Consider the following 12,616-nt stretch of genomic DNA (forward strand, 5'->3'; position numbering starts at 1 on the left):
GCGTTTTGTAAGAAAATGGGTCCACCCACTAGCTTGTTTAGTTAACTTTTTTTTTGGTTTTCCCTTTGGCCAATCATGTGTTGTCACTGAGGTATTTAAAAAAATAAAAATTAGGTTACAATACTATAGTAATCTACCTAGGTGACAACCAGCTTTTCCCATGTGTTTGGAAATCAGAAGCAAGAAGATAGGAAACACTTTTTGGTGTACAGGCTAGCGGACAGTTGTCTCAAAGATACAATAGCCACATGCCAATGGACCCACTCGGACAACAGATGCCTATTTCTTAATTAAGAAATTCCAAAAAAAAAAAAGAAGCTCTCTCTCTCTCTCTCTCTCTACCCACCAACTGACCTACACACCCATCAAAGATCTTGCAAAAAGAAGAGAGCTCCTTATGAAGAAGAAAAGAGATCCTGAAGATCAATAATATCAGCAAGAACTCCAGCTGCAGTTGTGTCATTGCCTGCCCCAGCACCTTGAATAACCAATGGATAGTCCTTATAACACCTGCTATAAATCTCCAACTGCAAGTTCAGAGGAACAAGAAGCAATTAACTCTGGGTCCAGTACAGTCTTTTGGCACATGAAACATACAAGCCAAGTGATGAGAAATACACTTTTAAAAAAAAATTGTAAGCATAAGGACAAGATTCAAGCCTGGATCATGAATAAAACTTCTAATTCTAACTCAGGCCAAACAAGAGTAATATGCTTTTCTAATAGAAGAAAAGTATAAATTGGGAAAATGTTTCTTTCACTGCTGTTGTACTATGGGTACAACGGTATATTTGTCCATTAAGGTTTAGTTGGTGTTGTCCTAAGGGTATATTTGTAACTTGTACTTCATAAAGTTTATTATAAATAAAGAGGGCTTGTAACTTGTACTTCATAAATTGATACAAGTACAATTCCCCAAATCCATCATGGTATTAGAGCAAGATTCGGCATTGGGATTCAAACCCTAATGTGCTTATCCATGAAACCCTAAACTCACCGCTGCTCTCTCTCTCTCTCTCTCTTGCGTCTCTCGTTTTAACCACCACCACCTACTGCCGTGTCTCTCTCTCTCTCTCTCTCTCAGTTTCACCGCCAAGCACCGCCGGTCACCACCACCACCACCAATTTCTTCCGCTGCCGCTGCCAACCACCACTTTCGTTTTGCCCTTCTTTCTTCTTTTCCCTTGGTGGTGATCTCTTTCCCACCAAGGGATCTCTCCAATCTTATGATCTAAATCTCCCTTTGTTTTCTTTGGAGATTTTTATGTGGTAGGAGTCCTTTCGTTGTTATCCATCTCTTTGTAATCAGCAGCTATGTTGGACATGGCGACTGCATCTACTGGACAAGGAGTAGTCCTACAGCGTGAACACGACTTTTTTTTGTTCCCTATGAGCTCCGTCAAACTCGATGAGAGTAACTACCTGATGTGGTCTCGGTCATGTTCTCTTGTTATGGGTTCCCGTGGTCTGTTTGGCCAGTACAGGGGATTCTGTGAAGCTTGTTGCTGCTGGTCCTTCTCAAATCAAATGGGAGCCTGACAAATGTCTTGTTATGTCGTATCTCCTCAACTCTATGGATCCTACCATTGCCTAGGGGTATCTTCTTGACATTGTTACAAAAACCTAAAAGGCTGCAAAGGAAACCTATTCCCAGGTTGGTAATGATGCACAGTGCTATGAACTTCGGAAGAAGATCCATAACATGTAGCAGAAAGACCTATCTCTATCCCAGTATTACTCTGCTATGCGAGGCCTGTGGTAGACATTGGATTTTTATGGGACGTTTTCTGCTACTTACGATACAGACATTGTTGCGTTATGAAAGTGGGAAGATAAGCTTCGTGTGTATGACTTTCTTGCTGGTCTGAATATGGAATTTGATTAGATTAGCACTTATGTCCTTAATCGGGATCCTTTTCCCACTCTTGAGCAGGCTTATTCTATGGTACAATCTAAGGACAAACATCGTACTACTATGGTCCATCCTGAGCCCATGGAACATTCAGCTCTTTACACTAGCTTGAGCACTCCATCTCGTGGGAACTCTTCCCATGGACATGTTATCCGTGGTAATGATAATTCTGTCTTTTGTCCCTGAGAAAGATCCTGGGAAGTGTGATTTTTGTGGGAGAAAACGCCATAACAAAGACAAAAGTTGGAAGTTAGATGGGTGTCCTCCACTTTCTTGTGGTCGTGGGCGGGGCCGTCCCACTGGTGTTGCTGCCCATCATTTTGCCGCTGATGATGATTCTATAGATTCCTCTCTCTCCTCGGATGAGCTATTTACCCTGCGTCGTCTGATGTCCCCGGCGTCTGATGTCCCGGCTCGAGACCTCATCTTCATCAGCGCCATCTGCCAGTGCTGCTTTTGCTACTACCTTGCCACAGTCCTCTGACTCATCTCCTTCCACTTCAGGTATTTCTTTCGGTGGCCATTGTGCCTCAATCATTTTCGTTCCTTGGATAATCGACTTAGGTGCCACCGATCATATAACTGGGTCTCATACTCATTTTTCTCAGTATTTCCCTTTGTCAGGTAACAGTAGAGTTCGTATTGCTGATGGATCCCTCTCCTCTATTTCCGGAAAAGGATCCATCAAATGTTCCCCGATTTTTTTTCTTTCATCTGTTCTCCATGTCCCTAATTTTCTACTAATTTATTGTCTATTAGTAGTCTCACTCGGGATTTAAATTGCAAAGTGACATTTTTTTCCATCTCACTGCATTTTTCAGGGCTTGTAAATTGGATGGTGGTCTATACTTGCTTGAGAACTCTCCATCAGCTTTGACTACTGTTGCTTCTCTTCCTTGTTCGTCTACTTTTGCATTATCGGAGTTACACGGATGGCATCGTCGTTTGGGTCATCCCCTTTAGGAACTTTATCTAGGGTTTTCTCTGATTTGTTTTTTTTTTGTCTGCTAAAGGTCAGCAAATTTGTATTGAAGAAAAGATAAAAATTACAAAAAATTGTAACGTCTGGGCATACTCAGACGGATACAAAATGAGTTACTCAAAGAAAACACTACAACCCCACCTGCACCTTCGGCATGGCCATCAGCAAGGGAAAGGGCAAACAAAAACCACCATCACCGAATATGAAATTGAGGTCCACATTCTGCATCTATTTGCAGCTCATCACTAATAGCTGAAAGTACACCCATCGAAGAGGAAGACAGTTGTTTTCGCTGCTTTCTTAGCCAAGAAGTCCGCCACTGAATTATCTTCTCTATAACAATGAGAGAGCTTCTAACGAATTGAAGATAAGTAAGGTTGCAGGAGAAGCCACTCCTTTTTAATATACCAAAGAACATTTCCTCCATAAACTGCCATTGTCACCGCCGCCGAATCACTTTCAATCTAGAGAGACTAAATATCCATGTCTTTTGCAACAGCAACGCCTTTCACAAAGGACTGAAATTCGGCCTCATAATTTGTGGAAAGACCAATGAAAGAGCTGAATACAGCAACCACTTTGGCCTGAGAATTCCAAATTACTCCACCTGCACCTGCATGACCCGGGTTTCCAAGTGAGCACCCATCTACATTTAATTTAAACCAGGGATATAGGGGAGTACACCAAAATTACGGAGCTCCTGGAATGCCAAGCCTTCTAGAGTATAACATATCATCCACTGATCCAATACAGCCCTTGCTCATGGGAATTAGATCTTTCATAGCCCTCAAAATCAATCCGAAAATCTGCTCTTCCCTCCTACTCATATTTCTTTCATTCCATATGAAATAAGGGACTAAAACTGCTCCCATCGACCATGCATCTTTCAAAGCCAACACTTCTGACTTTCGCTGCCACCATGATATTAGATCAGTCATTGAGACATGAGGATTCCACACCACCTGAAAACAAGAGCTAAAAAGAGACCAGACTGATCTGGTGAATGCACACTCCATGAAAATATGATGTGAGGACTCCGAAGCACCAAACCATAACTCACACCTCGAGGGTAAATCAATCCCCTTCGAAGTGATCTTCTCATCAGAAGGTAATTTCCCATGCATCAACTTCCAACCAAACACTGACTGCCTTGGTAACAAAGTGTTAACAAAACAGGAATTTCATGAATGGCTTGAATGATCAATGAGATCAGTCAAGCTCTCTATTTATAATAATAATAATAAAAGAGATTACAAAGGAAAACACTGTTCACGATACTAGTCACGACACTGTTCACGACAGTGTTCACGTGAACAGTGTCACAGCCCAAATTACAATCCTACCCTTGTTCAAAAGTACATAAATAAAGCATAAATTAAAAACCCAAAATACCCTTATAATATCGGGTGACACATCTCAACACTCCCCCTCAAGTTGGGGCATAGATATCACACATGCCCAACTTGACTAGACTAGGATAAAACAACTTCCCACTCAACCCTTTGGTGAAGACATCAGCCAGTTGATCTTCAGACTTCACAAAAGGAATACAAATCTGCCCACTCTCTAACTTCTCCTTGATGAAGTGTCTGTCAATCTCCACATGTTTGGTACGGTCATGCTGTACTGGATTGTGGGCAATGCTAATTGCTGCTTTGTTGTCACAGTACAACATCATTGGAAGATGAACAGAACCACGAATATCAATGAGTAAACTCTGAAGCCACAGTAACTCACATATGTCCTGGGCCATAGCACGGAATTCAGCTTCAACATTAGATCTTGCCGCAACATTTTGCTTTTTACTCCGCCATGTGACTAGATTTCCTCCAACATAAGTACAATAGTCGGAAGTAGATTTCCTGTCAGGGTTACCACCCCAGTCAGCATCTGTGTAAGCCTCAATGCGAAGATGGTCATGAGGAGACAAAATGATCCCCTTTCCTGGAGCTGACTTCAAGTAATGGAGAATACGAAGAACAGCAGCCATGTGAGTGGAATAAGGATCATGCATGAACTGGCTCACAAGACTCATAGCAATGGCAATATCTGGTTTGGTATGGGAGAGATAAATTAGCTTGCCCACCAATCGTTGATATCTGCCCTTATCAACAGGTTCACCATCCTTCTCTTGCAGACGGGTAGTAGCTTCCAAGGGAGTGTCACAAGGATGACAACCAAGCAAACCAGTCTCTGATAGTAAATCTAGAACATACTTTCTCTGGGAGAGAAAGATGCCTTTTGGAGAACGGGCAACTTCAATCCCAAGAAAATATCTTAGCTGTCCTAGATCTTTTATGTCAAATTCCCGTCCCAAGAAAGCCTTCAGGTGAGAAACTTCATCTGTATCATTACCAGTCACAACTATGTCATCCACATAAACTATAAGAAGAGTGACCTTTTCTCCCTTTCGCCTGATGAACAGAGTGTAATCAGCATGACTCTGTTTGTATCCACAGGAGACCATGGCTTTATGAAACCTACCAAACCATGCCCGTGGAGATTGCTTCAACCCATAGAGTGCCCTTTTGAGCCTACAAACTTTCCCATGGGTCTTGTCAGAGGAAAAACCCAGAGGAACATCCATATAAACCTCCTCTTCCAACTCCCCATGAAGAAATGCATTTTTTACATCCAACTGCTGTAGGTCCTAGCCAAAGTTGACAGCACAAGACAGTAAGACCCGGACAATGTTCAACTTTGCAACAGGGGCAAATGTCTCCTGGTAGTCGATCCCATAAGTCTGAGTGAAGCCTCTGGCCACAAGCCTGGCTTTATATCTATCCACTGTTCCATTTGGCTTCTGCTTGACAACAAATACCCATTTGCACCCGACTGGTTTCTTACCCAAAGGAAGAACAACTAGCTCCCATGTCTCATTTTTAAGTAAGGCCGTCATTTCTTCCATCATGGCTGCTTTCCACTTTGGATCTGCAATCGCCTCCTGCCATTTCTGAGGAATAGAAACAGAGGAAAGAGAAGAAACAAATGCACGATATGAAGGAGATAAAGCATCATAGGAAACAACATTGGAGATGGGGTGTTGGGTGCATGACCTAACGCCTTTACGAACAGCGATAGGTAAGTCAAGGGAAGGATCCTTACCAGATGATGTAGTAGGGTCTGGAACTGGATCAAGTGCGCAGGCGATTGTGGAGGTGGTATGGTGGTGGTGGTAGTCTCGGCTTGTCTGTGCGCTCCCGGGTATATACCTTATCAACGGGATTTGGTAGTAGTCTACGCTCCCCACGAATAGGAGCCACTATAGGAGCTGAAGTTCGAGAGGGCTCCCCACGAATAGAAGCCGGAAGAATAGCAGACACATCTTCAAAACCCTGATCCTGCTCCCCCTGAAGAGGTGTCTGGGAATAAAATGACAAGGACTCATGGAAGACAATATCCATGGAGACAAAAGTACGACGAGAAGGTGGATGGTAACACTTGTATCCTTTCTGGGTCGCAGAATAACCCAGAAAAATACACCGAATGCTCTGTGGAGCAAATTTCCCATGAGGATGATGATTGCGGACATAGCCAACACAACCAAAAACTTTGGGGGGAACCACAAAGGAGGAGGAACCCTGGAGGAGATCAACGGGGGAACGACCATCAAGGACACGGGTAGGCACACGGTTGATGAGATAAGCAGCGGTAAGAATGGCATCACCCCAGTAGTGAGAAGGAACCTGCCGTGCAAACATAATGGCCTGGGCTACCTCAAGGAGATGTCTATTTTTCCTTTCAGTAACCCCATTCTGGACAGGTGTGTCAACACAGCTGGTCTAATGGACAATACCATGTGCAGCCAAATAAAGTTGGAACTGACCCTCCATGTACTCTCTGCCATTATCACTGCGTAAAATGCGCAAGGTGGCATTGAATTGGGTCTGAACCACACGATGAAATAACTGAAAACAGCGGAATACCTCACTTTTATGGCTCATCATGTACACCCAAGTGGCACGAGTATAACAATCAATAAACGAGACAAACCATCGATGACCAGAAAGGGAAGTACAACGGGCAGGGCCCCACACATCAGAATGAACCAAAGCAAAAGGAAACTCACTTCTGTTATTTAATGAAGAATAACTGGAACGAGTCTGTTTGGTCAAAACACAAGCCTCACATAAAAACTCATTCCTATTACAATGCTTAATCAAGCTCGGAAACAAAAGAGACAAAGTACTAAGGGATGGATGACCAAGTCGGTGCCAGAGATGAAGGTCGGGGGACGAGGTGGATGTAAATGATGAGTGTAGAGGAAGCCGAATGCAAAGTAGAAGGCTGACCGGGTCAAGTAAGTAGAGACCACCCCGCATCTTACCACCCCCAATCGTACGCCCCGTCTCCAGATCCTGTATGACACAATGAGAAGGGAAAAAAGTTAGTTTGCAGTTCAGATCTCTAGTTAGACTACTAATACAAAGAAGGTTAGTAGAAAAGGACGGAACATGCAAAACAGATTTTAATGAAAGGGTAGGGGGAGCAGCGTATGGAACCCTTCCCATTAATAGGAGAAAGGGAACCATTAGCTACTCGAACACTCTCTTTGCCAGAAGATGGAGAATAAAGATGAAATACATGGGAGGAGCCAGTCATGTGGTCAGTGGCACCAGAATCTATAATCCAAGGACTGGATACAGCCGATGCACACAAACTACTGACTGGAGTACCTGAGGCAAAATTAGAACCAGGAGGGGCAGCAGGTGTAGATGCCGTAGTGGAGGCAACGGAAGAGGCCGGTAGCATGCGACGGAAAGCTAGGAGCTCATCCCGAGTAAGCCCAATGTCGAGATGAAGGGGCAGCGATGAGCAGAGTAGGAGAATCAGCCATATGAGCCTTGGGCTTAAACTTCCCACGGGCTTTCTTTTCCTCAAAATCAGCAGGCTTCCCATGGAGCTTCCAGCATTGAGCCTTAGTATGATAGAGCCTGTTGCAGTGTTCACACTTGACAGGACCTTTAGGGACAGCAGTACCACCATCAGTAGTGGTAAGAGGAGTACTGGAAGCAACTTGCAAGGCGGAGCGATCAACAGTAGAGGAATGCAGCATAGCAGCCCGACGAGATTCCTCATTATGAACCAAGGCAAAGGCCTGTTCTAGAGATGGAAAAGGGGATTGCCCAAGTACTTGCACCCGAATAGGATCAAACTCCATATTTAGTCCAGCCAAAAAATCATAGACACGTATTTTGTCAACGTGTTTGCGATAGGCAGCCAGATCAGTAGCAGTAGAGGGCTGATAGTCGGAGTAATGATCCAATTGCTGCCACATGTTCTTGAGGGCAGCATAGTATTTGGAGACAGAGAGCTCCTGTTGGGTAGTGGCATTAGCCTTCTTTCTAATCTCATAGACCTGTGCATCATTCCCCGTGCGACCATAAGTCTCTTTGGCACATTCCAGATAGTATGGGCAGTGCCCAATAGAAGAAAATTGTTTGAGATATCCCCTTGCATAGAATGGGTCAAGTAGGACATCACCATCGCATCATTCGATAACTACTTGTTGAGCTGAGAACCCTCTTCCACTGGTTTAGTTGTTGTCCCAAGAAGATGGCCAGTGAGGCCACGGCCAGCCATCACAATAGGTAGACCGAGACCACTTCAGGTAGTTGGAGCCATCAAGTTTGATTAAGGCAGCAAGGGGAAGAAAATCAGTCCGGGGCTGGCCATCAATGCCAGAAGAGGCCGAAGAAGAATCTGAACCAGTCATTGCAGCAGGTAACCAATCTTCAATGAAGCAGCAAACAGCCAAAAAATATCCCAAAAATTCTGGAATCGACCCCCAATAGAAAAGGGCTGTATTGGAGCAAAAAATCTCAGATATGTAGGCTGGGAATGATGTCGAATGAAGGCAGCAAGGGTGCCAATCAGATGCAGCAGGAACCAGCAGCCCAACCCCAAGATCGATTAATGTCAAGGTTTTGAAAAAAACCCTGAGAAGAGAGATCGATAAGGGGCTGGGGTCTTCAACCAATCTGATGAAGTGAATAGGGGCTGAGAACAATATCAAATAAATATCCCACAATAGAAGATGCAGCCGAAACAGATGTAGAGGCCTGATCTCCAAAAAAAATAGGAATCTTCAAATCGCAGACAGTGCTTTAGCTCTACTTGATCCAAAAAAGAGGCATAAAAAAGGAGGTATATTGGGGCAGCAGCTAGATCATTACGATCACCTCAGTAGTGCTGCCCTAATGGGAGAAGAAGAACCAAAAGAAAGGAGAAAAGAAGGGAAGAAGCTCGATGGAGGGAAGGAGAAAAAAATTGAAGGGAGGGAGGTGGGTTTTGCAAACCTAGATCAGAGTGTATTTGGCTCTGATGCCATGTTAACAAAACAGGAATTTCGTGAATGGCTTGAATGATCAATGAGATCAGTCAAGCTCTCTATTTATAATAATAATAATAAAAGAGATTACAAAGGGAAACACTGTTCATGATACTATTCACGACACTGTTCACGACACTGTTCACGTGAACAGTGTTACAGCCCAAATTACAATCCTACCCTTGTTCAAAAGTACATAAATAAAGCATAAATAAAAAACCCAAAATACCCTTATAATATCGGGTAACACATCTCAACACAAAGATTTGTTCCAAATCAAGGAAAACCAAGATATCTTTGGATTTTGCCTCCTTATTTCCTCTCAGGCAGATTTAACAGAGAAAAGACCCGAAGTGGTAGGACACCATAAGCATTTATCTTTCATCATAAAACTGGGTAACTTTTCTCCGATACCTTAGCAAATATATCATTAAAAAAAAAAAAAAACAGATTGAACTTGAGGAAGCACCCAATTGGAATTTAAAATAAAATCACTCACATGGCAGCCTGGATCAAATAGGGTTGGATGCAGGAGCGATGCCTCCTCTATTGAAAATTTCTCCAACCATCTATCCTTCCAGAAATGAATATGAACCCCATTACCTACCATCCATTGCTCCTTTTCTGTCACAAACCTCCATCCTTTTCTCAACCCTGGCCATATTGAAGAGGAACAGTAGCTTCTTCTCCACTCACCTTCTTTAGAAAGAAATCTAGCCCGAAAAAAAAAGAGGCCAAATTTGAGTTGCCGTGCTTTATGTGCCACGCCAGCTTACTTAGAAGGGCTATATTTACATCCTGAAGTCTACGGATTTCCAAACCTCCATCCTTGCCCTTGCAGACATTGTCCCATTTGACAGTAATTATTTTTCATAAAGTCTACATCACCTGTCCAAATAAAATTCCACATCTACCCTTCTAATTGTTTAATAAGATAAGAGGGCCACCAGTAAATCGAAAAAATTATGAAGCCGTATTCTAGATATTACCGAACATACTAACTCCACCCTGCCTGCCATAGACAATTTAACTTTCCAACCCAGGAACCTATTTTTTACCTTATCCATCAAAGGCAATAAGTGCTCCATCTTCACTCTCCCTTTAAAAATTTCCACCCCATAAATATTTGGTTGGAAGATTACACATGGAACCCCAAAAACAGAAGATATCGATGCCTTCTCGCCAGAGCCACATTACCAAAGAATAGCTTACTTTTATTCAAGCTTATTTGTTGGCCTGAATAATCATGATAAAGTGAAAGAAAAGACTTCAAGTGCTTGACATAGCTTATCAAGGCATTGATGAATATAAAGATATCACCCACAAAAAGCAGATGGCAAGGGACCAAGGCACCATGCGGACCCAGGAGAGGCTTGATTATTTTATCTTCAAGAAGCAAACTCAGACCTCTACATAACAATTTTTCTGACAATATGAACAAAATTGGGGACAACGGATCACCTTGGCGAAGGCCACGTTGAACTCCAAAGAAACCCACAGGGCCACCATTTAGCAAAATGGAAATTTTGGTTGAGATGAAATTACTGTACAGCCAACCAATCAACCTTGCGCGACACCCAAAACTCCGCAATGCTGCGAACAGAATATCCCAAGAGAGGGAATTGTATGCTTTTTGAACATCCAACTTGATGCCCACTCCAACACATGAGTTGTGGAGAACATCAGATTCGCCAGCTCTGAAGCCATACTAGTGTTTGAAGATATTACTTTCCCTTTTTGGAGTGTCGCCTGCTCTTCAGACACCAATTTTGGCAGTAAAGAAGTAATACGTGTAGCTATAATTTTTAAACCACTTTGCTAAAGAAGTTTTCCATGCAGATAGGTCAGAACTTATCCAAAGTGGATGCTCCCTCCACCTTTGGAATAAGAGAAATAAAGCAGTTGTTAACCCCCTTTCGCATCAGCCCTGATGAGAAAAAAACATGTCTGACCGCCTTGCAAAAATCCTCTTCCACCACTTCCCAGGACTTTCTAAAAAAAGCTCCACTGAAACCTTGAGAGGGCCAAGATCCCAAACAGCCCCTTTTATTTCCTCATTTAAAGGAGACGCCTCCAAGAATAGACGGTCCTCTTCATTCACCAAAGAAGGAATACAAGATATGATCTCTGAGTGTTGAGAAAGAGGCACCTCTTTGTGAAACTCCTCACAATAAAGAAGAGATGTAACCCGCCAGATGATTTTGATCACTTATAACAGTTCCATTATCCATTGTCAAGGAATGACTCATACTTATTAGCTCCTTTGAGCTTTGTATAAAGGAATGACTCATACTTATTAGCTCTTTTTAGCTTTGTATAAAGGTGAAAGAACTTTGAATTCCTATCTCCACTACCAAGCCATCGAATTCTGGACTTTTCCGCCCAAAGCTTTTCATGATTCTCTAGGGCTTTGATATACTCTGTCTAGGCGTCTGCCTCTTGTGCAAAGAGGGAATCATCCAAACCCGAAGTTTCAATCACATCTTGGATGGCCTCCAACTTCACTTTAGCATTCTAAAGATCAACTTCAAAATTTGGGAATGATGCTCTCGACCATGTTTTTAAAACTGGCTTAAGCCTTTTCAACTTCTGGGCAAGACTATAAATTGGAGAACCAATTACCTCTTCCTCCCAAACCCCTTTCACCACTTGAACAAAATCCACGTGGTCCATCTAGAATCTCTGAAGGCGAAAAGGGCAATTTTTGGCCTTCCACCGCTTCAGAAATGACAAACAAGGATGCATGGTCTGAAGATACTTGCTCAGAACCTTTTGAGAACAATCCTTAAAATAAGATAACCATCTACTACTACAAAAGCTTCGATCAAGAACCGCTGCCACATGACCCGTATTCTATTGTTTGACCAGGTGAACTTGTGACCCTGTGACGGAACTCTCATAAGATCAGATGAAACCATCATAGAACCAAATTCCACCGCCAAGCCAGGACCCCTCTTTTCATGCGAAAGGAGGGTGGCATTAAATTCACCCACAACAGCCCAGGGATCAACACCAACAGAAATAGCTGCCAATTCTGTCCATAACTGTCAATGGAAAACTTTAAAACAGCTGACATGGACTGCCAAAATACACACCCTGGAACCATGGAACTTAAACTTGCGAGATCTCGTTTTTCCTAGGTTCAACACGAGATGGCATATGAAACAAAAAAGTATCCCAACTCGCTCAAGATCTTGACTAGAACTCCTTTATATGAGTGCCAGATCTCGAGATCTTGGTGGGAAATCTTGGTATATAGACACCTATCTATGCAAACCTAGGTATACAGACACTTATTTATGCCAGAAACCTAAAAGGTGATCATTTTTTCATATCATCCTCAGTTTTTTTTTTTTTTTTTGTGCACGTTAGTGCCTTTGGCTCTGGAGGC

General features: G+C 42.9%; 1 protein-coding gene across 3 annotated transcripts in view; it reads right to left on the minus strand.

Annotated features, from left to right (window-relative positions):
- Positions 1-314: 314 nt before the first annotated feature.
- LOC122656581 (bifunctional aspartokinase/homoserine dehydrogenase 1) overlaps positions 315-12,616 on the minus strand; it is a 166,687-nt gene continuing 154,385 nt past the window's right edge. For 2 of the 3 annotated variants that reach the window (XM_043851170.1, XM_043851169.1), the window contains one exon: positions 334-527. In XM_043851170.1, the coding sequence (XP_043707105.1) occupies positions 396-527 (132 nt within the window). In that variant the 3' untranslated portion in view covers positions 334-395. Of the gene's footprint in view, positions 528-12,616 lie in introns of all 3 variants that reach the window. The other variant, XM_043851168.1, reaches the window with a different exon arrangement.

The sequence above is a fragment of the Telopea speciosissima genome, chromosome 3 (genome assembly GCF_018873765.1).
Source record: "Telopea speciosissima isolate NSW1024214 ecotype Mountain lineage chromosome 3, Tspe_v1, whole genome shotgun sequence".
Classification (NCBI taxonomy): Eukaryota; Viridiplantae; Streptophyta; class Magnoliopsida; order Proteales; family Proteaceae; genus Telopea; species Telopea speciosissima.